This window comes from Bos indicus x Bos taurus, chromosome 3, assembly GCF_003369695.1.
Source record: "Bos indicus x Bos taurus breed Angus x Brahman F1 hybrid chromosome 3, Bos_hybrid_MaternalHap_v2.0, whole genome shotgun sequence".
Taxonomy (NCBI): domain Eukaryota; kingdom Metazoa; phylum Chordata; class Mammalia; order Artiodactyla; family Bovidae; genus Bos; species Bos indicus x Bos taurus.
In genome coordinates this window covers 10,526,678-10,553,963 of record NC_040078.1, presented here as the reverse complement: position 1 = coordinate 10,553,963, position 27,286 = coordinate 10,526,678, and the positions used below count along the sequence as shown (strand labels likewise).

Sequence of the window (27,286 nt, the reverse complement as noted above, 5' to 3'; positions counted from 1 at the left end):
AACTGAGAGCAAACCAGAAGGCAATCTTAGTTCATAGCCTAGAGCCAGAGTGCTACGAAAATGTGAAGGGATTCTATTTTAACCAGACACATCTATTGCTTGCTTAACTAAAGAATCATCCCAGCTCCTTGAGGCGAGCCCCCAAAGGTATGGATGAAGATGCACTAAGGAATCCAATTGAAAATATAACTCAGTCAGTATAAATCATACCAACACCACAAGCTCCCACTTCCAACTTGCCACACTGTTAATTTTTATCGTATTGCAGGTGACTGTTGTGAATATTGTTTAGGTGAACAAACCTTGGCTAGCAATGCAGGAAGGAATATTTCCAACTATACCTTCTGCTCCCCACCACACACACAAAGCACATGCTTCTACAATGGGAGGCAGTGTAGTGAAGATGTGCAAAAAAATGTCTGGGCTTTGTGGTCAGAGATATCTAAGTTTAAAGGCTGCCCTATCTCAGTACTTATTGGATCTATCATATGGAAAAGTTACTTAAATTTTCTGAGTCTTAGTTAACTCATCCTTAACATAATGCATACTGCTGCTGCTGCTAAGTCGCTTCAGTCGTGTCCAACTCTGTGCGACCCCATAGATGGCAGCCCACCAGGCTCCCCCATCCCTGGGATTCTCCAGGCAAGAACACTGGAGTGGGTTACCAGTTCCTTCTCCAATTCAGGAAAGTGAAAAGTGAAAGTGAAGTCGCTGAGTCTTGTCCGACTCTTAGCAACCCCATGGACTGTGGCCCACCAGACTCCTCGTCTATGGGAGTTTTCCAGGCAAGAGTGCTGGAGTGGGGTGCCATTGCCTTCTCCAATAATGCATACTAATGTCTATTAAAGGGTTATTCAGGCTTCTCTGGTGGCTCAGGCAGTAAAGAATCTGCCTGCAAAGTGGGAGACCTGGGTTCGATCCCTGGGTCAGGAAGATCCCCTAGAGGAGGAAATGGCAACCCACTCCAGTATTCTTGCCTGGAAAATACCATGGACAGAGGAGCCTGGCAGGCTACAATCCATGGGGTCCCAAAGAGTTGGGCACGACTGAGTGACTAACACATACACACAGGTTATTTTGGAATCATGAAAACAGAGCACTTGGCTTGGATCATGACACATAGAAGGTAATCAATAAATAGAGATCCACCCCCCTCTCCCCCATCTTGTAACCTTCTAGAGCTTCAGCCTCTGCAATATCGACCATCTTCCTTGGTTCATTTCTTCCTAGCCTGTTTGATTTGCTCTTTCCTCTTCACAGGCATATGTTGAACTTAGTTACCCCAACTGAAGATGTTCAACATCTTTGATTCATTTATTAAGGAAATATTTATTAAGCACCTTCTAAGTGCAATATGCTGTAATAGGGCTGGTACCAGATATAGAGATGAATCAGATATCAACACTACCTGCAGAATTATTATAATTTAGAAGGGAAGCCAAACTTTTAGCTCAAAGTAAAGATTGATGCGTAATTTAAGAAAAGCAGATAAAATGTAACAACAACAACAACAAAATCAGAAATGATTTCCGCCTGAGGCAATCAGGGAAACCTTCTTGAAGGAAGTGCCACAAACAAATAGGCTTCTAAGGATGGTTAGAGCTTAGATGTGTGCAGATGGGTGAAGGGCATTATCAACAGAGTGACTGTGGGAAAGTGAACTTGGCTGTAAAGCAAAGGGTTTACAGAAAGAATTCCAAATAGCATCATATGTCTGGGATATGGGCTGAGTGAAGTAAAGAAAAGACAAAGCTGAAAGGCATATTGGCATCAAACCGCAGGATCTTGTAAGCTAGGCTAACAAATCTGGATGTTATGTGCAGACGATGGGAAGTCAGCGAAGGTTTCTAAGCAGGGAAACAACATGACCTATATGACTGGAGCTCTCTCTATCAGTTTTTCTACGTGAGTAACCTGGGCCTCCCCTTTCTAATGGGCTTATGTTCTCAAAGTCTACATTTCCTTCCAGTGACCCTGCCTGAAGAGAACTGTCACTATTTCCACTTCAAAGTGCATGCCACCTTTTCAGAGCACTCTCTTAAGTTCTTTCCAGACTGAACCCATTGAGGGAATTTATGCTGATGTCATAAACGATTGGCAAGATCTAAATCCAAAGAACAAGGCTTTCACAATCCAGGTTATAATTTCTGCCACTTATCCATGTTTCTATGAATAACATTATATAATCACTCATCTGCTCCCAGGAGAGTGGCTATTCAGAATTTATCATTACAGGTGTACAGTTTTATAAAAACAGCAAGAAAACTTTCAGGCATATTAACAGACAATTCTCAAGAGGAGACAGGGGATCATAAGTACTTTGGAGAATTAAAGGGGAAAATATCACCCCTCGCAGGAAAAAGAAAAAGAGCTATTTCTTAATCAGTTTCTTAAAACATAGCAAACCAGACTGAGTTCCTTATAAACCTACAGAGACAATATATCAAGCATATCCCCAACATGCCATTTATTAGAGATTATTTGTTTAGTTATCAGACCCCTCAACTAAACAATTCAGTCTGGTTTGGATGACCAACATCATCGTTTCACTTATTCATCCTATGCAGAAAAAAAAAAAAAAAATGCCAGCAAAATGCAGGAAGAGGAAAGGGATGAATGTAATGTAAGCAAGGAAAAAAGCAACGGAGGAGAAGGCCGAAAACAGCACACATGAAATAAGGAGCAATAGAATGAAGACTAAATCCATGCTGTTTGGACAGAAGACATGCTCTGCCTGAGTGAGAATGGACATAGCAGAGTGCCAATTGTGACTGAATGAATTACTAGAGGCAATTAAATGTACTGAGGGCCCATGATAGGCTAAGTACTGAAGACACAAAGATGAAAAAGGGAAGGCTCTTGCCCTCTTTACCAACTCAAAGTTTAGATAAGGAGGCTGATAACTAAAGAAAATTGCAATACAGTGGGCTGAAACGTTGTAAGAAAGAGAAGCTGCTGAAAAAGCTTTAAGAGCACCAACCAGCAGGAGACAGAGGACCCTTGAAAGGGGCCCTATTTGTGTGCCTGTAGGTGGGTCACTGAGCCTCTTCAGACCTCTAGAAAGAGACCCTATCTGGCGGCCTCTCTCTCAAGGTTGTTTTGACATGAATTCATGATTGGAAGTCCACTCTGAAAACTCAAAGCCTTTATGCCAAAGTAAGAGAAGGCTGTTTTCTCCATTGCAAAGGTCTGTTTAGTGCTTACTTTGTATACTGGGTACCAATACTGTGGGGTTGAGCACTGACCCCTCTCTGGCTTTCCTTGTCCCTCCACCATGCCAAGCTTTAGCACAACCAATCTGGGTTCCCACTGAAGGACCCACAAACAGACTACTTGGAAAATACCATGAAACACTCACCAACTTCCAGTTGCTTCCATGCTTGAGGTCCACAGAAGATGGCAGGGTGAGAGCCTGGACCCCAGGGTGAGGCTCTGAGCACCCTCGGCGACCTCATCCTGGCCGCCTTTCTCCCATCCTCATCTTTTCTGCCTCTCCTCGTCAGCACTTTCCTTGTCCCCTCTCCTGTCGACTTCTACCTGCTACAGATACTTTTTTCTCTGTTGTACCCCTCTCCCCATTTGGGCATCAGTGCTTCTCCTTTTCCGGAGTCGAGTCAAGTCTCCAAACTCCTGCAGGATGTCTGAGAAAGACTGAAGAGCAACGGCGTCTCCGAAGCTGTCTTTAGAGCCCTCTCCGGAGGCTAGGACTCCTTCTAACACCCTCTCCCTTCCCCCATCTGTCTCCCTTCTCCCCTCCCCCACGCCCTCCGGGCCCTCACCCTCCTTTCCCTTTGATTCGGCAGATCTCTCCCTCGTTCCCTTTCTTCTCGTGGACCCTAAGCCCATTTCCCACTTCTCTTTTTGGCCTGCCACCCATGCCACCCCGTACCCTCCCCACCCCACCCCCACCCATCTTCCTTGGTCCCACCACCCTCTTCTCGTCCTTTCCTCTCCCAACCCCCACCCCCGCTGGCTCCGGAGCCGGCGCGAGGAGGTGACGATTGGCGAAGTTCTGCCGGGACTCCGGCCCCGGGACAAGGAGCAGCTCCGCACTCTGCTCAGCAGCCGATGACGTCACGGAGTTTTGCGTACGTGATTGGCTACTTCCGACGGGCGATCCTGGAAAGATTCTGCCAATTGATTTCTTTGTCCCTCTGCCTCTCAGGTTGAGTTGGGGGAATAGGCCACGGACACTGTACACTACTTCACAAAAGGGTTTAGGAAGAGAGCCGTGACTCAGGCCTTGGGCGTGTGTTGTGCCAGATGAGGGAGCAGAGTCAGTGATATAAAGTGGTGGGTGGGACTGAGGGCGGAGGAGAACTTGAGAATCTAAACTCTGGATAGAAGGTAACAATCTGGGAAGGCGTGGGGCAACTTGCAGCCCCAACTGTGGTCTCTTATCTTCAGTGCTGAGGGTTTTACCTTGAAACAGAGCTTGGGCTTTGGAAGCAGGCATTTAATTTCTAGTCTTTGTTCTTCTGTTTGTAGGACCTTGGGCAAGTCACGTCATTCTGTCTCCTCTCTGTGAGGTAGAAATGATAATACCAATATGCTTATTTAACTCGTTTATTTAAAGGATTAAATGGAATTTTCTAATTATTAAACCTGCCATTGTTTTAGTAGAGAATATGGTGTAGCAGAAAGAATCCTGGATCAGAAATGAAGAGTCTTTGTTATCTTTCATGTTTCTGTATGACCTTCACCAACTCACTTCTAACCCTTGTGGGCCTCATTGTCCTCTTCTGTGAACTGGAAGAACTGGACCCGACGATCTCTAAGCTCACTGTTGGTTCTAACCTTATATGAATGACTGCTAAAGCTTAGCATCCTCCTTAATTCACCCTTTCAAACAAGGACTTCACTTCCTTTCTCAAGACTCTAATTACTCTCTCCCCTTTGTGAGAAGACCACCTTCTCTTAGGTACCCTGGTGAACGTGCTTTTCATAGGGGCCAGTCCTCTCCCCCATCCCCAGCGATGAAAGTACAGATCTCAAACTATAGCAGCTTACATGTAGGGCTCATCCTTGATGGAGACTCTCTCCCCAGGCTACTGGCAAGAGCAGAATTTGGAGCTGGGAACTCTGGCTCCACTCGACGAGGCCATCAGCTCCACAGTCTGGAGCAGCCCTGACATGCTGGCCAGTCAAGGTGAGAATCCAGGCCCCCTCATCTCAATGTCCCTCAGTTCCCTCAGCCATTCTCAAATCATCTCTCACTCATGTTGCTTCCACCCCGTGTGCTCACTCCCCTCATTACCACACAACTCTTCCTCCTCTCCATCTGACATTTTAGTACTTAGTTCTACACCACCAACTTCTCTGGCACCTACTCCTCCTTCCCTCACTCCAGTACAGAGACCTCTGTTTCCCCTACACCTTTTTCCAAAAATCAAATGATTCTGGGAGGAGTGTATTATGCAGAATAAAGAGGTTCTGGAAGGACACGATTGAGGTAGAATTCTTCAAAAGGAAAGGGACAATGGGATTACTAGTCAAAAATCACTATATGGTGAGCAGTAAATGAAAGACTTTCCAACCCTTCCGTTGAAATATTTAAGGAATATGTCACTTCCACATTCATTCAGCCCACTCAGTCTCTGGCTCGCTAATATCAGAGTTGTAGTTTTAGTTCTCAAGTTAGGCGATTACCTGAGGAGCATTCCAGAGAAAAGAGCACTGCCTTTCGAGTCAGGAGGATTCTAGTCCTAACTGGAACCATCCATCAGCGGCATGATCTGAAGCAATCACTTCACCTACATTGCCTCATTGTCTCCATCTGTAAAATGAGGGAATTGGATACCATGAGCCTTAAGATCCCTGTCCGTCCTAATTTTAATGATTCTAAATGCTAAAACTGCCAGCCAGGCTTTGGGCTCCCTTCTGGAGACAGCCACCCAGAGCTGTTGGTGCTTGGTGTCAACGCTGGCAGGTGCCACTTCACTCCTCAGGGCCCCCTCTGTGCCAGGAGTGCTCATTGAATACTCCTTGAAAATGCAACTCTGGGGACCAAGAAAGATAGGAGAAAGCAGATAAAGTAGGGATAAGGTTGGTGCCATAGGGAGTGTGGGGATTTTTTTTAATTGCTCAATTAGGGAGTGTAGGAAGTATGTTTCTTTGTTTCTGAATCAGAGATGACATTGCTAGTTAAATAACTTAGCAGGATAGAAGAAATTGTGTGGATGTTTCAGAAATCAGAGCTGGAAGGTCAGAGCTATTGGGTCCTAGGAAGTCATTCCTGAAGATGAGGGAATCAATATTGGGAATCAGTCCATGCTGGGGAGCACATGGGACAATATTGGGTGAAGGAAGGAAGTGTCACACAGGCTGAGGGGCTCATAGCTCGAACTGATTGGAAGGTATATTTGGATTCAAAGGCCTCATCCGTATATTATGTTATTATCTTCTTTTGTTTAACTTGACTAAGGAGAGAGGGATTAGAAACCATGTCCCTCCATCATTAAAGGGAAAGCTTTAATCCATTCTTTAAAATAACATCAGGATGGTGAGTTGGGTTTGTATGTTGATTTGGGAAGTGGGTAGCACTGATACCGAGAGGAATATGTTAAGGGAGCTGATGACTAAAGGGAAGTTATTGTTGGAGGAATTGAGAAGTCTGTGTCCAAATGTTCCTGTTTTGTTTGTTTTTTTTTTTAATCTTTTTTGTTTGTTTATTTTGCAGTTTTATCAGCTACCTCTTGTGTAAATGAATGTGTAACCCAAGGGCCGACTTGGCCTTTTCTTCACCTTTAGTTTGGGGATTATTAGTTACAATTGCTTCTCCTGTTCCTGCTCTCCTATTTAGGTGGTGGCAGGAAGGTAAAAGAGAATGACAGATTTGTATGTGTGTTTTCAAAGGTGAATGGTAGCGCTCTATCAGAAAAGACACATGTGGAATGATATGTGTAGATTTTGAGTGCCTTTATTCCTCTCCATGTTTGTGGCCCTGTCAGTTCATTCAGCAAATATTCAACAAGTGACTGTTTTTCTGTGCATTCAAAGCAAGAGGAAATAAGGTCTGTCTTCCCCTACCCCCCGCCTCACCCCTATTCCTTCCCCCATGATGTGTTAAAAAGAATACAGAGACGTGGGCCTTGGATGGTCATAATTAGATGAGGTGGACTTTAGCCCAGAAATTGGTGGAGGGGTCAGCACTGTGTCTGGAAACTAACCCTCTTCTACTCCTGCAGACAGTCAGCCCTGGACATCTGATGAGACAGTGGTGGCTGGTGGCACCGTGGTGCTGAAGTGCCAAGTGAAAGACCATGAGGACTCATCCCTACAGTGGTCTAACCCTGCCCAGCAGACTCTCTACTTTGGGGAGAAGAGAGGTAGCGTCCTATGAGTTATCTCCCTCCCATGGGCTAAGGAACGGGGCTGCAGAACTGAGAGGAGATGTCCCTGCAGTCCAGAGGCTGAGAAACATGAAGGGAAGCTATTTGGGGAATCAACAGGCTATGGGCTCCTCCACTGGTTCCAGAGAAACTTCATTATCGTGGCTCTGACCCAGGTCATGCATGGTCCTATAGGGTCCTGCCCAAACTAAAGGGCACCCCAAAGGAGCCCGGAGAGACAGCTGATGACAGTGTTGCCCCAAGGTAGCCCACACATCCAATCTACTTTTCTGAGTATCTCTGAGGCTACTGAGCCCAAGGGCCTAGGAAAGGGACTGAATATCCTAAAGACTGCTCAAACTCAGGAGCAGTTTTGTTTTGTTTTGTTTTTTCCCCTGCCCCAAACCATGCTAGACCCTTTCTCAGAAAAAAAAAAAAAAAAAAAAAAAACTGGCCTGGGATTGGAAGATAAAGATGAAAAGTGCCAGTAAAAGTCTTGCTTCCAATTCTCACGATTTCCCCCAGCCCTTCGAGATAATCGGATTCAGCTGGTTAAGTCTACACCCCATGAGCTCAGCATCAGCATCAGCAACGTGGCCCTGGCCGATGAGGGCGAATACACTTGCTCCATCTTCACTATGCCCGTGAGAACTGCCAAGTCCCTCGTCACCGTGCTCGGTGAGGCTCCCAAACCCCGATGTCTCCACGGCGTGCTTCCTTGCAAACAGATCTCCCTGGGTGGGCCTCTAAAGCAGCCTAGAGCCAAGCAAGTCTCCAGGCATGTTGGGAAAGTTCAGCCTGTATTAATATTGCAATGTAATGAAATGCAAAGTGTGCTGAGTGTAATTCTCATCTTTTCTCCTTTACTTACTGTTTGCTCTGGGACAAATCTTTAACGCCCTTTGAGCCTGAATTTCCTAACTTGTAACAAAAGGATGCTAGTGTCTATTCCACTTACCTCCGAAAACTGTGTGATGTGACACAAACCTGAGAAATATGTTCAGTGTATGATTTGGATTTCCAAGACAAGCACCCTCATTGTCTGCATGCTCTCATCTTGACCCCACGTTTCAATTTCCTTCTTTGCTTCCCTGAGCCTCACACTATGTCTGTGGCCACCCAGTTGTGCTTTAGTGCATTGGGTCATGTATCATCTCAGGTACAGTAAATCTCCCACCACTGTATCTTTTCCCTCTGGGGTGGCCTTTCCTCCTGGTCCTCAGGAAGTAGATCAAAGAGGAAGATTATTTCTCTAGCCTTCTACCCATCAGGAACCAAAATAGAACCCAGATATCCTAACCCTCTGAGAGTCCATCCCAGCAGGGAGAGCTGAGGGTGCCTCTCCTTCCTATCCTGGCCACCCCCTGTTCGTGGCAGGAATCCCACAGAAGCCTATAATCAGTGGCTACAAGTCATCATTACGGGAAAAGGATAAAACCACCTTAAGCTGTCAGTCTTCTGGGAGCAAACCTGCAGCCCAGCTCACCTGGAGGAAGGGTGACCAAGAGCTCCATGGTAAGTTCCTCCTGCTTTGAGGGCAATAGGAGGAGGTGGTGCTGGGGCAGCAGGGAGGAGAGAGGGAGAGAGGGGTACATGTCTGTCTGTCTGTATGTGTGCACATAAGCCACGGTGTAGAAGGAGAGAAGGGAATGATAGATACTCTGTGTACACTTGTGTTCGAATGTGTGTGTGTGTGTTGGGGCCTCCATCCTCCCAGTGTGTACATATCCATTTCACAACTTCCTAAGTCTGTCTAAGTCAAGATGCACCATCTGTATGTCTATGGTGGGGCCCACACAATCCCTGCATGGTAGGGCCCACTCTGTGTCTATGTGTGTGTGTGCATGTGTCTGTTTCTGCTCTCTAGGGGAATCTACCCGAATACAGGAAGATCCCAATGGCAAAACCTTCACCGTCAGCAGCTCAGTCACCTTCCAGGTCACCCGGGAGGATGATGGCGCAGACATCGTGTGCTCTGTGAACCATGAATCTCTAAAGGGAGCTGACAGATCCACTGCTCAACGCATAGAAGTTTTATGTATGTCATGGGCTTGTGGGTGAAGAGGATCTGGTATAAGATGGGAAGTAGGGAAAAGAAAGGGCTTCCCCGGGTGGCGCTGGTGACAAAGAACCCACCTGCCAGTGCAGAAGACTTAAGAGACGTGGGTTCAATCCCTGGGTTGGGAAGATCCCCTGGAGGAGGCAACCCACTCCATGGGGTTTCCATGGACTGAAAAGCCTGGCCGGCTACAGTCCATAGGGTCGCACAGAGTCAGACATGACTGGAGTGACTTAGCACATATGCACAGAGAAAAGAAAAGAGTGGGTGACTGTATATGAAGAACCAGGCACAGATAAGTAAATAGGGGGAAAAAATAAGACAAGATGTGCCAGTGGTAGGCCAACAGTCAGCAAACTTTTTCCAGCAATGGTCAACATTTTAGGTTTCGAGGGCCATGTGGCCTCTGTCTCAACTAATTAACTCTGTTGTTGCTGCAGGAAAATAGCCATAGATCATATGTAAATAGTGAACATAGCTGTGTTCCAATAAGACTTTATTTACAGAAAGCAGTAGCTGGAGGGATTTGGCCCAATAGGTAAATTTACCATCTCCTGGGTTAGGCCAGTGTTATGCATCTAAATTGTAAATTATAGCAGTAACTGTAGCAAATCAGGAGTCAGGAGACACAGATTCTCATCTGCCCCTCCACCACTTCCTAGCCGAGTGATGTTAGGGAACTTAACCCATTGAGCTTGGTTCTTTATTTGGTAAATGAGAAGATGGACATGGATCACAAAGGCTTCCTCTTGGTCTAACATACTATGAGTTCAAGAAAAGAGATGGTAGGAAAACCACTCTTTCTGGCATAATTAGTCATAGATTTTTCCCAGTATTCCCCCCATCTGCCCCAGCTCTATGATTTTAGGGATTCTGACCTGAAATGGCCACTGTCACAATCTCTACTCCCAACCTTTCTAAGATCCTCATCCCTTTATGGAATCTACCTTGGAAACAGATGGGAAATTTAGCAATTTTCAAAAAGAACTTTTCTGAGTAGAAAAATCAAGGGGAAAAAAAATAAAGTACAAAGGCAGAAGATAATGAGTTACAAAATAATGTATTTCTTGTCCTAACTTTTCTAAAGACTAGGTACTTTTCTCAAAGAACTCAGACCCTTCACCTCTTTCTTATGGAAGATCCAGACCTGACACCAGTGCTATTTTAATCAATTGCCAGACCCATTGCTGACACTTGAATGTGAGGTTTGGGGCGGCGTCACTGTCCATTTAGCAGATTCTCATCTGGAAGCAGACAGCCTGGACCCCAGCTGCGGTGACTAGCTGTGACTGCGGTGACTGCTGACTAGCTATGTCACTGTCACCAAAGCATTTAATCTCAGAGTGGCCCCTGTCTACTTCAGTGAATTTTCATAAGAAGAACTTTGCAAACTTCAAAGGTCTATATTGCTCTAAGTTGTTTCTCTGATTATTAGTTCTGAGTGTAAAGCCCCTGACCTTGAGCTTCTTGTCCTGGCCCCTGGCCAGGGCTGAAGAAGGCCCTCTCGTGTCTGAGTCCCAAAGACTTCTCTGTTAGGTACCAGACCATCTGGCAGTCACTCTCCAGGGACCCTTTTGGCTTCCATGTGATCAGCAGTCAGTCAACAAATGCTATACTCCAGGCACCACACTGGAGGTTTCTCTGGCTGCGGGGCCCCGGAGCACCCATTCTCTCACCTGGCCTGATTCTCTTTGTCCCGTTTGATTGGACTGAAACACGTTCATTAACCGGTTGTTAAGGTTGGCTCTATCCTTAGGGGGAGCTCGGCCTCTTTATCTGTTGTTCTAAACCGGCATCTGGTTGTATTGTTCTGTGCGGCCATCTGGACCCAGCCTCCTAAGCAGCCCTTCGGCATTGGTGGCAGCTGCCATTATTCCTTCCCAGAGCCATTCTATACTGTGTCAGTGCCTTTTTGTAGCCAAAATATGACCCCCATCTCTTGCTCTTTCCAAGCTCTCGCTTCATTTTTGGACTGGCCCCCAAAAAATGATGCTTTGCGTTACAGCAGTGCTTCCTGTTTAAACTGCCTTGCAGAGAGGATGGAGAGACTGTGAGCTCAATCAGTGATCAAATTCATTTTTTCTGTCAAAAATATGTATTAAGTCCCATTTATGTGCTAGGCACAGGTGATCCCGTGATTCCCCTGCTCAGCTCTCTGTTAAGACATCCCTTGGGTCCCTACTAAGGACAGACATGACCCTACTTCTCCAGGGTTTTTGTACATCCAATGGCAGTAGTGGTCTTTGCTCACAGAGGTAGGGGTAGGGTGGCCTTGGATGCACAGCCTCTTGGGCTCCTAGGCCTTTAGAGGTGGATGCTGACATGCATAACTGAATGGTTTTGAGATGGAGGCAGTCTAAATGGCATGGGAGTTTCACGTTGACACCATTTCCTTCTCTGCAGACACACCGACAGCGAAGATAAGGCCAGACCCTCCACATCCTCGCGAGGGCCAAAAGCTGTTGCTCCACTGTGAGGGACGTGGCAATCCCGTGTAAGAGGATCCGTTCCCTGGACTTTAACACACCTCTGCACATGAAGACTTCACCTCAAGTCTTCCTGTCTCCTTCGTGCTATCTGAGCCTCTCGTTTTCCTTGACACTATCAAACAAGGCCCATCTTCTGTTTCTCCTGCAAAGCAGCAGAAGTGGGCAGGGGCCGGTCCCCGACTGAGCCCCTGAAGTTCCCGTAAGGAACCAAGCCACAGTTAGATACAAGCTCGGCAGTCTCCCTTGTCCCCAGGCTGGGCCTCAAAGGGTCACCTCCCCGTCCCCCTGAGCAGCTCAGTGTCTCTGGCCCCTTCAACTGCTCAAGCCCCCATCACGCTGTCCTTGACTTCCCTGTTTGCAGTTTTGTTTTCTCCTCCTTTAGCTCCCTGCCCTGCTCTTTCCTGAACACTCCGGATTTCTCTGCCTCCACAGCCCCCAGCAGTACGTGTGGGAGAAGGAGGGCAGCGTGCCACCGCTGAAGATGGCCCAGGAGAGCGCCCTGATCTTCCCCTTCCTCAACAAGAGCGACAGTGGCACCTACGGCTGCACGGCCACCAGTAACATGGGCAGCTACAAGGCTTACTACACCCTCAACGTGAACGGTGAGCCCTCCATAGCTCTCGTCCAGCAGACCCCTTCTCCTCTCCTCTGCCTTCTGGTCCTCTGATCTTTCCATCTCCTGATAGCCTCCCCAGACCGTGGCTGGGAGTGGACTAGGAGAGCAACAGTCCACCACTGGAGGGCCCGAGGACTCAGGCTCCGGGTCCACTCTTGGATGTGGAATAAGGAAAAATCGATGGGATGCTGGACTTGGATCTGCCTTTGTTTAGCAGCGATGACCCCGGTGATACCATCCTTCAATCTTTGCACTCACCTGGCAACAAGAATAAGAATTGTGTGCCCAGCCCCCAGAGTCACTCATGTGTGCGTGTAGAGGCATCTGCCTTTGCAGCAGGGCTATCCTGAGTCACTTCTGTGACTAATACAGAATGCATGCTGCTACTGCCATCTCCTTTTCTGAGGATCTTTGACATGCTATAGAGAATCCATGCAGAAAACAGAGATAAATTTGTACTATGCGGAGAGATAGTTAGAATCTTTTTCTCAGACGCCATATCGTCTAGAGAGACTAGATGATGTTCCTTCTCTGAACTTCTTCCCAAAGGTGTGACTACAAAATTCAGCTTCAAGAAAAGTGACAGGCTAGGCCTCTTTATGAAGGGTATTTTTGAAGAGCCCCCCCCACCAATAACAATGGGGGTTTCCCAGGTGGTGCTAGTGGTAAAGAACCTCCCTGCCAATACAGGAAGTGTAAGAGATGGGGGTTCAAAAAAAGAGGAAATGGCCTCCAGTATTCTTACCCATTCCAGGGTTCTTGTCTAGAGAATCCCATGGACAGAGGAGCCTGGCGGGCTACCGTCCTTAGGGTCGCAAAGAGTCGGACACGACTGAAGCAACGGAGCATGCAGCACGTAGTAACACTGAGTCCCGCTAGAAACTCAGGGTTTCCTCACACTAGGGGAAATGCGTTGTTAGGGGAACATCAGAGACTCCCTTACATGAAATGTCCATTAAAGCAGTGTGGAGATAGCAATCAGGCCTCCCAGGGATATGAAACCAGAGGTCTTGGGACTCCAGGGGCAAACCTCAGCAATGCAGGAGCTGCCTCAACACAACAAACAAAGCTATTGTAGGGTGCCAGGAGCAAGGACAATGCACCGAGGTTCTGTGTCTGCCCCCAGATCTCTCCAGACCAACTCTGATGACCATTGGCAGAGAAGGAAAGTTCCTGTGCCCCTGCGGTTGGTCTCTTGCTGATCCCGCCACTCTGTGCTAGAAGCCCAGTCCTCTCTGACTGATCTGCTTCCAGTGCTGACGCCTGGTGGTAGAGTTAGTTACTGCATCTGCCTCCAGGGAGAACTCCAAACCGGGGTTGACTTCCAATTACCTGGAGTGAAATTAAATGGGAGTTATACCTAGAGACACCAACCTGTAATTGATGAACTCAGAGGTCATTTTCGCCGTGCCAACCTAGGCTTTCCTAGGGAATTTTCATTCTTACAGTCTTTGGGATAATTATCTAGAATTGATTTTTAATACAGATTATATCTCACATTCTCTTGGAGGTAGGGGAAAGGAACAGTGGATAATCTCACTGTGTTTCCTCCAGTTTGAACCATCACACCCACTCCTCCTATCATAGGGCCACAGGAACCTTCTTCTCCCTCCCTCCCAAGCAGAGCATAAAAACCAGAGCATAATTTTTTTTTTTCCCCCAAATAAGGTAGAGACAGGCAAGGAGCTAAAAAGCTGGCCCAGTCAAGCCAGAGGAGACATAAGGCAGGAGAGGGAAAATGTACAAGAAGTCAATGAGGCATCAAGACCCAAAGTGAATCTATAAAAATAATAATAATAATAATAATAGCTCTCCCATGGGTGAGAGAGCCTTAACTAGAGCTCGTATAATTTTGGACGCGTCAGAACTGTTTCCCAGGCGTGCACATGGCCTCCTCAGACCTGTGGGGCTCTGACTGTGACTGCGGCTCTCCTCGGCATGCCTGGCCAAGCCTGTGCTTGGGAATCTGTCCTCTGGAGACACTGCTGTGGAGGACAGATTCTCTATATCTGATGACAGAGACCATCAGAACTGGGAGGAAGAAGTTCAGTCTTTGTCCTTCCGACAAACCTTTGGATGGTGGGGAAGTGAAGATGGAACCCCAGACCTTTCTGATGAGAGGAAGATTGGGTCTTGCTGGAACTCTAAACTCCCTGACAAGAAGGAACACTTTTCTTTATACAGGGAATCACAGTCCACCGTCTATCCACAGTCCACGTGCCTATTCCTGTCTCTAACATTTTTTTCACTGTTTCTTTCCAATATGAAATCAGGACAATGCGTGATTAGGTTGAGAAGGCCCCCTAGAAAAGCCAGCTCAGAATACCAAGCAGACAGGAGGTAAGAGGGTATGGGGGATAGGGAAAGAATATCCTGATAACCCAGAAATTCAAAGAAAGACACTGACAGAGAGAGAGAAGATGAGAAATGATGTAGAGATCAAAGTGTTGATCTTGGACCAAGGTCAGGCTTCAGGTTCACGAACTCAGAAGGTTAAATGTGAGCATATATCTATTTATTCTTGAATACATTTTTCAAAACATGTACTATGTTTCAGGTACTGTGTAAGAAACTAGGTGTAAAGTGAAACATGTCCCTTTTGCTGGATGCTGCTGCTCTGTTCTCTCTGTGGTGTAAGATGCTCCATGGCCTGGTCAGACACGCGGTAAGGCACAGGCTCTTCCCAGATCTGACTGTGTGCTCCCGTCTCCCCCCAGACCCCAGCCCAGTGCCCTCGTCCTCCAGCACCTACCACGCCATCATTGGAGGGATCGTGGCTTTCATCGTCTTCTTGCTGCTCATCCTGCTCATCTTCCTCGGTCACTACTTGATCCGACACAAAGGTCAGAGGCACGAAGGAGCATCAGGAGGACTTGAGAGTGGACAGGGAGATCATCAGGGGCAGGCAGGGTAGGAGCGGGCTGAAGGAAGGGCCTTCGGAGTCTCAGTGAGCTAGAGTGTCCGAAACCCTTGGAGCGTTGGTGGGAGGAAAGAACACAGCCAACCTGTGATAACTGAGCACCGCCAGCCACATAGTCAAGCCTGATCACTTGGTGATCATCCAAGTAAAGTCAGACCTTCCCACTCAGTCAGCTGCTGCTCCCATGCTTCTCTGCTTCCCGGGCTGCTTCCAGACAGAACTGCTGGAATTCTGCATATCCCTCCTGTTTCTTCCTGCACTTTGCTCCTTTTGGTTCAGCCTCGTGTTTTTTGTCCTTTGAGCTCTTCACCCCTTAACCCCATACCATCCCTTTCCTTTTCTCTCCTCTCTGTATCTCTCGGAGAAGGCAATGGCACCCCACTCCAGTACTCTTGCCTGGAAAATTCCATGAATGGAGGAGCCTGGTGGGCTGCAGTCCATGGGATCCCTAAGAGTCGGACACGACTGAGCGACTTCACTGTCACTTTTCACTTTCATGCATTGGAGAAGGAAATGGCAACCCACACCAGGGTTCTTGCCTGGAGAATCCCGGGGACGGGGGAGCCTGGTGGGCTGCCGTCTATGGTGTCGTACAGAGTCGGGCACGACTGAAGTGACTTAGCAGCAGCAGCAACAGCTTGTATCTCTGCCGTCTCTTCCTCCCCTCTCCTCATATGCCTTCCTCTTAGATTTAGCCCTCTGTTATTTCTTGTAAGCTAGCCGCCTGGGTCTTAGTTGCATTGCAGCACATGAAATCTTTTTAGCTGTGGTATATAGGATCTAGTTCCCTGACCAGGGATTGAACCCAGGCCCCCTGTGTTGGGAACACAGAATCTTAACCACTGAACACCCAGGGAAATCCCTGGCCAGCAGCCTGACTCTGTGGACTGGTCAGATGCTAGCCAGATCTCAGCAGCGCTGTCATGGAGCCGACAATGCAGCTTCCCTGTTACCACGATATGAGCACACACGTGTGTATATACACATACACGCACACATATACACACACATACACACACTTTTTTTTTTTTTTGGCCTGTGTTATAGATGAGACTAAGAGCAGGCTTCATCAATTCTTAGTAGTGTGTTTAGGTGAGAGATAGCAGCAGCAAGATGCTAATTAGGGCAGGTGGGGAAGAAGAAAGCTCTAGGTAGGAGAAAAGTTACAGAAGCAAGGTGTGGGTGAGTGGGTGGGAAAGTGGACAGGGGGGCCTCCGAGATTCGGAAACTGCTCCTGAAAGAAGGAGCCTCTTCTCTCTCCCCAGGAACCTACCTGACACACGAGGCAAAAGGCTCCGACGATGCCCCAGATGCGGACACAGCCATCATCAATGCAGAAGGCGGGCAGTCGGGCGGGGACGACAAGAAGGAATATTTCATCTAGGGGCGCCCCCCAGGGACCTCATGGGGACGTCTGGGGCCATCACCAACCTGGACTTGTACAGAGCGACCCCAGGGCCGCCCCTCCCGCTTGCTCCCCAGCCCCTCCCCCACCCCCCTGTACAGAATGTCTGCTTTGGGTGCGGTTTTGTACTCGGTTTGGAATGGGGAGGGCGGGTGGGGAGGGAGGGTTGCCCTCAGCCCTTTCCGTGGCTTCTCTGCGTTTGGGTTATTATTATTTTTGTAACAATCCCAAATCAAATCCGTTTCCAGGCTGGAGGGGCAGGGGTCCTGGGGTGAGGAAAGCAAAAAAAAAAAAAACCACACAAACAGAAAACCTGGAGTGTTAGGAGGAGGATGAGGAAAGGGTTAGGGCAGGAAGGAGCTGGGTCAGTTTGGTGGGGGGCTCTCACCAGCCCTCCATCATGAGAGCCTCTTCCTGGATTTCTCTGGGGTTGGGGAGGTTGTGAGCAGGAGGCACGGAGGTGGCTTTTCCTCTGTAAGTCGCCCACCTTGAGCTCTGCACAGAGAAGGTACCACCTGATGCCCCTCCCCCACCCTAACAGGAAAGGAGTGAATGGGGGCACCCCAGGAGATGTGACCTTCAGGTGGCATGCAGCCACGTGGGGGCCCAGGGCTTCCCCACGTGGGAGGATGCAGGTCCCTGCAGGAAGGGCAGATTTGGAGAGAAAGGATGGCAGAGATGGCCCTCTCTGGCCCCTCGCCCCACCACCAGGCCCCTATGGTGAATGAAGCCAGGCCCTTTTCCGTGGAACCACCCTTGGGGGATAGCAGAGCAAGGCGGCCCCTCCTTGCTCTAGCAGCTGTGGGGGAGGCGCTGCTCTGGGCCCTTAACTGCATCTGCTTCCCCGCCCGGGGGCCCCTGACTCTCTCTCGATGGAGCCCTGGACTGTTGCACGGCAACCACTTGTCTTAGGCACTGCTCAGCAACTTCGCCTCCCTGGCTTGTGCTGCCCTCTGCCCCCTCCTGTTCCCCAAGCCCTCCCTCCCTCCCTCAGCAGCCAGGCAGACAGAACAACAAAAATACTAAAAGGAGCTTCACTGCACTGAGCTGTTTCCTGCCCAAACGAAGGGAGTAGTAATGTGTGTGTCTGTGTGTGTCCGTGTGTCTGTGCACATGTGTATGTGAGTGAGAAGCAGAGGGGCTCCTGGGCAGGTGGGGGGCTGCGGGGCATGCGGAGGAGGGCTGTGGGAGCTGACAGTCCCTAGGCAGGCTGCGTACCTCACCTGGGATGTCGCTCCTTCCTGGTATTTCCATGCCAATCCCAGCACCCATCTGTTATGGAGAAAACAGTCCCAGGGTGTGTTTTTGCTCAGTCATCCATCTCATCTCTCCCTGAAACACAGGGCGTTCAACCTCTGCCTCTGTTTCCCCTTCTCGGAGCCACGGAGTCAGTGCCAAAGCCTTTGCTATGCATCCCTCAGGCCTCCCGCTGGCACTGACCCTGGAATGACCGCTGTCACTTCTTGTCCCCATAGTCTGTACCCGGTGCGTTGAGGGCTAGGAGCAAAACCGCCTGTCTCCTTCCCATCTCCATTCCATCCCTGCTTTTGATTTTCTGTCTTCCTTGTGGCCAAGCCGGTTGCCATGGAAACGAGGCCATGCGCCCTCCTCGCCCACCGGCCGCCCCACCTCAGACCCAGGGTGCCCCTTGGCACCCCTCTCACCCTCCTCCAGCATGTCCTGCTGTCCTGGCAACCCAGGGGCATGCAAAGTGGGGGCAGCTGCAGCCAGCAGGTCTGCCCACCCCCTTCAGTTCAGGTAATACTGTCGTGAATCTTCCAGCCGCTGGTTAGGGCCCTGGGCCCCCTCCTCTTACAGCAGCAAGGCAGCCTAGGGCCCCAGGCCTGTGGGCTCCCTGCCTCCCAGCACCCGCTTTTGGGAAAATGACTCTTCCTCTTTGAGCTGAACCACTCTGTCCATATTACACAGAAGCCATATTTGTACCGGGGGGCGGGGGGAAACGGGCCGTTGTGCTGTGTGTGTCTGTCTGGGGGTGGGGGGCGGGGCAGGGAGCAGGGAGGCACCGTGTATCTTTATAATCTTTCTAACTCACCTGTGCTGATCTCAGAGGGGCCACCCTCAATATATCTGGATTATCCGTGTCCTTGGGCTGCCTCCTTCTTGCCACTCTTGATCCTGTTGGGATGCGTGTGTGTAAGGGCTGTTCTGAAACCTGCTGCCTCCAGGGCTGGTGTGTGCCTTACCAGGCCACTCTCTCCAGGGCGTCTTGTATGGAAACGACAGAACTCTTCTGTGGGAGAGAAGAGCGTTCCTTCGTGCCCTTTGGCCAGGTCCTTACATTCCAGTGTTGGGTGGGGTACCTGACTGCTCCCCAGTGTCCTCTGCCAGGCCGTGCTGGATAAAAAGGAGACCTCCGACACCATCCCAGGATCGCTTCAACAGACCCCCAAACTCCCTTTTCAATCCCCTTCATGTTGAACCTGAAGCTGAACCTAGTGTCCCAGGAGAAAGGAGACCATCCCGGCAAGGTGACCATTCCTCTGCGCCTCTGCTTCCACCTCCAACCGCCCCTGAGTGAGTGGGGAGGAGGACTTGGCAGAATTAGCGCTATGACACCCAGCGCCTTGGACAAACGAAGTAGTTTCACCTGACTAACCCTCTGTATCGTTCCAACTCGGATGCTCTATGAGTCACCCTTCCCCGTGTCCAGACTAAGCGTCCCCCAGTGAGGAAATAAAACGCAAGGTAGGGGCGGGTGGGGGGACAAAAGAGCAGAAGTCATGTGAAAATTGGGGTGGTGAGGGGACGGCTCACCAGAGGGCAGAAATGTCCATTTAGGGGCATCCTCCTGCAGGATGCTGGCGAGAAACCGCTCTCCCCACCACAAGACACTTTACATCTTGCTAAGATGCCAGGACAATGTCGCGTTTCCAGGACTTTTATATCCCCCAACAGAAATGTGAATAGAGATTGCCCCATAGGCAACAGTCCCATTTTAAACTATGCTATCCCATTGTCCCCCAGAGCCTGCTTTAACTTGTCACATCATGTGTTCCGCTTGGTATGGAAGACGCATTTACTGTGCCCATAGGTGGCTGGGCAAATGCCCAATTACTCCCTGAAGCAGCTTCATTATACAACCTCGACAGCTGCCCCCTAGCCTTCCCTCCTGTCACACCAAAACACCCAGACCCAGAGAGTAGCACACACGCCCAGACACCTAGCACTCAGCCCAAAACCTGGCACTCAGATATGATACACAACACACAGCCATGCATAAAGATAAGTACATTCCTACACCATGAATGATACACAAGGAGCCCCCACCCAAACACATACCGCTCAGGTTGCTGGCATCACATGGATCCAGCCAACAAGCACCACTAACACCCTCTCCCACAAACACGTCACTTTTGAACTATCTTTCCTTGGATCAAGTTCAAGGGGATGGAGAAACAGTGAGAGCCATCAGCTGCCCTTTCCCTCCAATTTCCCAGCACATCTCTTACCACCATCTCACACTTCACCTCTGGCCCCCTCTTCCTTCCTTCCTTGTGCTTGGAGAATCCCTTTGTGCTGGAAAGCCCCCTGGCTTCTCAGCCTCCCTTTCCACCTTCAGAAAAACATGGTCCCCACCTTTTTCCTTTCCGGAGTGTGGGTCCTCACCAGCGGACTCCAGTCTCAAAACAGGAAGCCCCTGGGGTCAGTGCTGTAAGTGGTCCTGGGGCTCAGACAGGCGGTGGGCGTGGGGTAAACACTTCCTGAATGCCCTGCCCACCCCATGGCCCTGCCCAGGGCTGATGCCTTCATTAGTCCCTGGCGCTTATCTTGGAACCACAGCCACTGACAGAACTACCCCAGCCCATCTCTCTGCCCGCCCTGCACCCAGCAGCGTCATGGGGAACTGTCTTTACCCGGTGAGTGTGGGGCTGAGCCCACAGCCCCTCCCTCTCTGCCTCCTACCACCCCTTCTGTCTGCCCCTTGGGTCTTATACCTCGCTCCTTCTGTCATCTATTGTCTCTTCCCTCGTTTTCCTTGTCCCCTTCTTCTCCCCGTGTCCAGGGTCCCCCATTCTTTGCCTCCTCATTTGTCTCTGTCAGTTTCATCCAGACCTGCTCCTCTCTCCCAGGCCTGTCCACTCCCCGTCCCTTGCTTTCCTATGACTCTTGGCTCCTCCTGAGTTGCTCAGTCTTGTCCTCTCCCACCCTCTCCCCTGCACCCAGATCTTGCAGCCCCCACTTTCCCGCTGCCCTTCTCTCCCTACCTCCTGCCCTCGGCTCCCAGGATCCCCTTCAGAGGGATAGCTGGATGGTCTGATTGTCTCTTTGGGGATGTCCTCCAGGTGGCTGATGACAACTCCACCAAGTTGGCCATTAAAGAGGACTTGTTGATTGACTTTCCGGAGGACTACTATCCAGACTATAATGAGACCGACGTGGAAGCAGCTGCACCCTGCCACTCCTGCTCACTGCTCAACTACTCCTCACTGCCCTTCTTCATCCTTGTCAGCATCCTGGGCATCCTGGCTAGTGGGACCATCCTCTATGCGCTTCTCAGACCTTTGTTCCGCTGGCAGCTCTACCAGGACAGGTCTACCCTGGTGCAACTGGCCGTGGGCAGTGCCCTCTTCAGCATCGTGGTGCCCATCCTGGCACGGGGCCTCAGTGGGGCTCTCATCACCTCCCTGTGCCACCTGGCTCACTTGGTCGCCTATGGCTCAGCCTTTGCTCAAGCTCTGCTAATAGGGTACCATGCCTGCCTGGGCCCCCAGCTGGGTGCAGGCCAAGTCCCAGGCCTCAGGCTGGGGGTCACTGTGGGACTTTGGGGAGTGGCTGCCCTCCTGTCACTGCCAGTCGTGCTGGGCAGTGACACTTCCCAAGGACTCTGCACCGTGACCTTTAGCGGGGAGTGGGAAACATTGCGGTACATACACGCTGCAGCCTGCTTTGCCATATTTGTCTTGTTGCCACTGGGTTTGTTGGGAACCAAGGGGCTGAAGACGGTGCTGGGCAGGGCACCGTGCCCATGGGTTGATGTCCTGTGGGTCTGGTTCATTTTCTGGTGGCCTCAGGGCATGACTCTGGGATTGGACTCCCTAGTGAGGTCCAAGGCCATAGTGGTGTCAACATGTCCAGCCCAGCAGGCCCTGGACATGCTGCTGGATGTGGCAGAAGCCCTGGCAATATTGCACTGCGTGGCTACACCCCTGCTCCTTGCCTGGGTCTGCTACCAGGCCACTCACACCTCCCCACCCTCCCTGCCTCTGCCTACAACACAGACTTCTCATCTGGACACCCTTGGAGGCAAATCCTAGCTCTCTGCCCACCTGTCAACCTGAATTAAAGTCTACGCTGTTTTTATTTTATGAAGCTGGTGGTTTCTTATTTTGTCTGGGGACGTAAAGGAGAAGGAGGAGAATGGAGAGAGAGAGACATTTCACACCAGACTTTGCTGTCAGCGTCTGCTTCTCTGGCTGGCTTGGAGAGAAAGTGAATGATGTACAAACATCCTCGGGGCACACAGATGTTCTCTTGAGGTGTGGGGTTACTGCCATCTCAAAGGGCAAGAGCAAGGGGACCAGAATTTGAGGAGAGCAGCTAAATCTTCAAAAAAAAAGCTAGAAGAGATGGCTTAGCTAGTAAAGGAAGAAGAGATGCTGCTGCAGTGAGAAAAACAGAGAAGAGTGAAGATGAACTGAGAGCATGACTCCTCTCTGCCTGGCCTGTCCAGCATTCCTCTCCGCCTTCTATATGCCTTCTGTCTTCCTGTCGGCTTTGCTTAGAGATCAGGGTGGTGGTGGGGGAGGAGTGGAGGAGAGAAGCGTCCTGGAGGACCTTACTTAGCTCAGGGAACCTAGCAAGATAATTCTAAAGCCACTTTCCAGGAGTCATCTCTCTGAGGCTTATTCCTCAGCGTAGTCCTAATCCCCATGTGTGTGTGCATCTGTCTGTCTAGATCTGTTAGAACCCATGTCCATGTTAGATGCATGCATGTCATAACAGATGGGCTTCCCTGGTGTCTCAGATGGTACAGAATCTGCCTGGGTTCGATTCCTGGGTTGAGAAGACTCCCTGGAGAAGGGAATGGCTACCCACTCCAGTATTCTTGCCTGGAGAATCCCACGGACAGACTACAGTCTATGGGATTCCAAAGAGTCGGACACGACTGAGTAATAACAGATGCCTATGTGTATACGTGCCTCTCTGTCAGAGTTTGACTTGCATACTCCTGCGTGAGTGCTCTGCTCTCTCTTTCTCTCAGGCCTCCCCCTCCACCTCATTCTGCTCTCCATCCTTGTTCTCAGGGTATGGAATCAGGATTTGTAACTCACTCCTAACTCAAATGAGTTTTCTTTACCGTGAAGCGTAAGATACTTGATGAGGAAAGGCCTGATCTGGCTGGGCCATCTGCTTGGAATCCCCCAAATTTCCCTTCTAATACCTTTTAGCTCTCAAAATAAGCCATTTTCCCCACACAAATATATCCTTCTGCTTTCCCCACCATACCCCTTTGCCCTGGGGCCTCTTCCCCAAATATCCTCCCTGACTGTCTGGATGCTTCTTCATCACCCTGGAGGCTTTTTCTCAGTCAAGTTTAGGTGATGATAGTAAGGACCATGAATAAGCCCCTCTCCATAAGGGGGATGGCCTCTTTTTTATAATTGTGTTTATTTATTTTTGGCTGTGCTGGATCTTTGTCGCTGCCTGGGCTTTTCTCTACTTGTGGTGAGTGGGGGCTACTCCCCAGTTGCCATGCTCAGGTTTCTCATTGAGGCGGCTTCTCTTGTTGTGGAGAACAGGCTCTAGGGTAATTGGGGTTCAGTAGTTGCGGTTCCCGGGCCCCAGAGCACAGACTAAATAGTTATGGCACACAGGCTTAGTTGGTCCACAGCATGTGGAATCTTCCCAGACCAAGGATCGAACCCATTTCTCCTGCATTGGCAGGCAGATTCTTTACCACTGAGCCACCAGGGAAGCCCAAGGGAAACCAATTTTAATGGCACCAACAAATTCACCCTGTGCCTGAGAGGCCACCCAAAAATGTGTCTCTCCCTCCAACCCAATTAAACACTGGGGAGACTTGAGAAGGTACCTTACATCTATCCGAATCTAGGGATGTTATTATGTTAGTCGCTCAGTTGTGTCCAACTTTTTGAGATCCCATGGACTGTAGCTTTCCAGGCTCCTCCGTCCATGGAATTCTCCAGGCAAGAATACTGGAGTGGATTGCCATTCCCTTCTCCAGGGGATCTTCCCAACCCAGGGATCGAGCGCAGGTCTCTTGCATTACAGGCAGATTCTTTACATTCTGAGCCACCAGGGAAGCCCTGAATCTAGGTATGGCCTGTCATTTTTCAAAGATGTGCTATATGTGGTTTCTCCCCCAAAATCATTTCTGCTTGACTCTTTGGACTTTGGAGATAAGTAGGAGAATGCAGGAGAAGGGCAGAGATGAGTTACAGCATCCTTGGCAGGCGACTTGAAAGGCAGGAGGAATTTTCCTGGGTGGGTGCAGTGACAAATCCTCTCAACCCCCCCACCTCCCGTCTCTTAGCAACCACCAGATTAGCTGCTGATTGGTGCATCCTAAATTGAAAGGCGGGATTTAGGGACCAATTGAGACGGGAGACATACTGAAACAGAAAGAAAGGCAGAGAAAATAGAGAAAAGAGACATAAATTACAAACCTAAATTATGCTAAGATCTCCAGTCACAGTTTATGAATGTATCCCAGTGTTTTCTTTGCTGTAATTCCCTTCCCAGCCTATTCTCATAGATTGCACCCGCCAGCACCTGACCACTCTCTCAATCCTTCAGGTACTGGCCAACTCCCTTACAAGCTACTGGATTCGGATGCTGACCTAGTTAAGGCGGAGGAGAGGGCATTTTCAACTTGCCAAATCTTCCAGTGTCAACCTGATCCAAAGGAGGCTTAATTTAGGACCACCTGGGTTGTCTTATCTACCTACCCCCTCAGCCATGCCTCCAGGCAGAGATCCCTCCTTGCTCAGCCTGGGTAGACAGACCCTCAGATACTCTGCCCCTCTTACATCTCTTGCAAAGGAAAGGCCAAGGCAGAAGCCTGGAGCTGATAAGAGGAAAGGCTTGGTTGGAGATGTGTCCCCACAACTTTCTCCTTCCCATTCCGTCCCCTCTGCTTTGCCCCAGTTCCCCTGGGTGCTGGCCTTTCCCTGTGTTATCTCCATTGCATTCGGGTAGCTCTTCTGTAAGTCTAGATCAGATCAGTCGCTCAGTCGTGTCCGACTCTTTGCGACACCATGAATCGCAGCACGCCAGGCCTCCCTGCCCATCACCAATTCCCGGAGTTCACTCAGACTCACGTCCATCGAGTCAGTGATGCCATCAAGCCATCTCATCCTCTGTCGTCCCCTTCTCCTCTTGCCCCCAATCCCTCCCAGCATCAGAGTCTTTTCCAATGAGTCAACTCTTTGCATGAGGTGGCCAAAGTACTGGAGTTTCAGCTTTAGCATCATTCCTTCCAAAGAACACCCAGGGCTGATCTCCTTTAGGATGGACTGGTTGGATCTCCTTGCAGTCCAAGGGACTCTCAAGAGTCTTCTCCAACACCACAGTTCAAAAGCATCAATTCTTCGGCGCTCAGCCTTCTTCATAGTCCAACTCTCACATCCATACATGACACAGGAAAAACCATAGCCTTGACTAGACGAACCTTTGTTGGCAAAGTAATGTCTCTGCTTTTGAATATGCTATCTAGGTTGGTCATAACTTTCCTCCCAAGGAGTAAGCGTCTTTTAATTTCATGGCTGCAGTCACCATCTGTAGTGATTTTGGAGCCCAAAAAAATAAAGTCTGACACTGTTTCCACTGTTTCCCCATCTATTTCCCATGAAGTGATGGGACCAGATGCCATGATCTTCGTTTTCTGAATGTTGAGCTTTAAGCCAACTTTTTCACTCTCCACTTTCACTTTCATCAAGAGGCTTTTTAGTTCCTCTTCACTTTCTGCCATAAGGGTGGTGTCATCTGCATATCTGAGGTTATTGATATTTCTCCCTGCAATCTTGATTCCAGCTTGTGTTTCTTCCAGTCCAGTGTTTCTCATGATGTACTCTGCATATAAGTTAAATAAACAGGGTGACAATATACAGCCTTGACGAACTCCTTTTCCTATTTGGAACCAGTTTGTTCCATGTCCAGTTCTAACTGTTGCTTCCTGACCTGCAAACAAATTTCTCAAGAGGCAGATCGGGTGGTCTGGTATTCCCATCTCTTTCAGAATTTTCCACAGTTTAGCTTTTTAGTTCCTCTTCACTTTCTGCCATAAGGGTGGTGTCATCTGCATATCTGAGGTTATTGATATTTCTCCCTGCAGTCTTGATTCCAGCTTGTGTTTCTTCCAGTCCAGTGTTTCTCATGATGTACTCTGCATATAAGTTAAATAAACAGGGTGACAATATACAGCCTTGACGAACTCCTTTTCCTATTTGGAACCAGTTTGTTCCATGTCCAGTTCTAACTGTTGCTTCCTGACCTGCAAACAAATTTCTCAAGAGGCAGATCAGGTGGTCTGGTATTCCCATCTCTTTCAGAATTTTCCACAGTTTATTGTGATCCACACAGTCAAAGGCTTTGGCATAGTCAATAAAGCAAAAATAGATGCTTTTCTGGAACTCTCTTGCTTTTTCCATGATCCAGCGGATGTTGGCAATTTGATCTCTGGTTCCTCTGCCTTTTCTAAAACCAGCTTGAACATCAGGAAGTTCACGGTTCACATATTGCTGAAGCCTGGCTTGGAGAATTTTGAACATTACTTTACTAGCATGTGAGATAAGTGCAATTGTGCGGTAGTTTGAACATTCTTTGGAATTGCCTTTCTTTGGGATTGGAATGAAAACTGACCTTTTCCAGGCCTGTGGCCACTGCTGAGTTTTCCAAATTTGCTGGCATATTGAGTGTAGCACTTTCACAGCATCATCTTTCAGGATTTGGAATAGCTGAACTGGAATTCCATCACCTCCACTAGCTTTGTTCCTAGTGATGCTTTCTAAGGCCCACTTGACTTCACATTCCAGGATGTCTGGCTCTAGGTCAGTGATCACACCATCGTGATTATCTGGGTCGTGAAGATCTTTTTTGTACAGTTCTTCTGTGTATTCTTGCCATAACCCTGGCCTTAATCATTTCTCTAAGGCTTTCCTTGGGATCCTGTTATCCCAGTCCATTTAACCCACTGCACACCACCAACCAGTTCCAAACTGCTCTGACTCAGGCATCTTTTCTGCAACCCTTCAGGAATACACTTCTTATTTCCTTTGAACCCTTAAGAATTTAATCTCAGGGATGGCAGGGACTTTAGCTCTGTATGAATTATTGGGTCTCTGGCTAAAGGAAAAATCCTCTCAGGAAGAAGACAGCCAGAAAGCAAGCTCTTGGGAACACACACATACCCTAGGGAGGGTTGCTCTGCATTACTTCTTTATGGAGAGAGACTTATTTCTTAAGGGAAGATGGAAGATCGCATT

General features: G+C 49.1%; 3 protein-coding genes and 1 long non-coding RNA gene across 5 annotated transcripts in view; 2 read left to right on the top strand and 2 right to left on the bottom strand.

Moving 5' to 3' along the window:
* The window catches only part of LOC113884434 (gamma-interferon-inducible protein 16-like), a 202,530-nt gene extending 198,826 nt beyond the window's left edge, over positions 1-3,704 (bottom strand). The window contains exon 1 of the mRNA XM_027529041.1: positions 3,359-3,704. The gene's annotated coding sequence lies outside the window, so the exon portion shown is untranslated. The remainder of the gene's footprint in view (positions 1-3,358) is intronic.
* Positions 1-18,922, top strand: part of CADM3 (cell adhesion molecule 3) — a 32,793-nt gene extending 13,871 nt beyond the window's left edge. The window contains exons 2-10 of one of the 2 annotated variants that reach the window (XM_027529068.1): positions 5,048-5,149; positions 7,188-7,328; positions 7,857-8,009; positions 8,709-8,846; positions 9,199-9,369; positions 11,794-11,884; positions 12,312-12,481; positions 15,213-15,338; positions 16,681-18,922. In XM_027529068.1, the coding sequence (XP_027384869.1) occupies positions 5,048-5,149; positions 7,188-7,328; positions 7,857-8,009; positions 8,709-8,846; positions 9,199-9,369; positions 11,794-11,884; positions 12,312-12,481; positions 15,213-15,338; positions 16,681-16,799 (1,211 nt within the window). In that variant the 3' untranslated portion in view covers positions 16,800-18,922. The remainder of the gene's footprint in view (positions 1-5,047; positions 5,150-7,187; positions 7,329-7,856; positions 8,010-8,708; positions 8,847-9,198; positions 9,370-11,793; positions 11,885-12,311; positions 12,482-15,212; positions 15,339-16,680) is intronic. The other variant, XM_027529075.1, reaches the window with a different exon arrangement.
* On the bottom strand, positions 4,059-7,181 carry LOC113884472. Its single transcript, XR_003508880.1, has 2 exons — positions 5,650-7,181; positions 4,059-4,522 (listed from the first exon to the last, which is right to left on the bottom strand). It is a non-coding gene; the product is annotated as an uncharacterized LOC113884472 (long non-coding RNA).
* Positions 18,923-19,241: 319 nt separating the features above from the next.
* On the top strand, positions 19,242-22,151 carry ACKR1 (atypical chemokine receptor 1 (Duffy blood group)). Its single transcript, XM_027529004.1, has 2 exons — positions 19,242-20,698; positions 21,125-22,151. Exons 1-2 carry the CDS (start codon positions 20,087-20,089, stop codon positions 22,094-22,096), a joined length of 1,584 nt encoding a protein of 527 aa, XP_027384805.1. The 5' UTR covers positions 19,242-20,086; the 3' UTR covers positions 22,097-22,151.
* Positions 22,152-27,286: the final 5,135 nt, after the last annotated feature.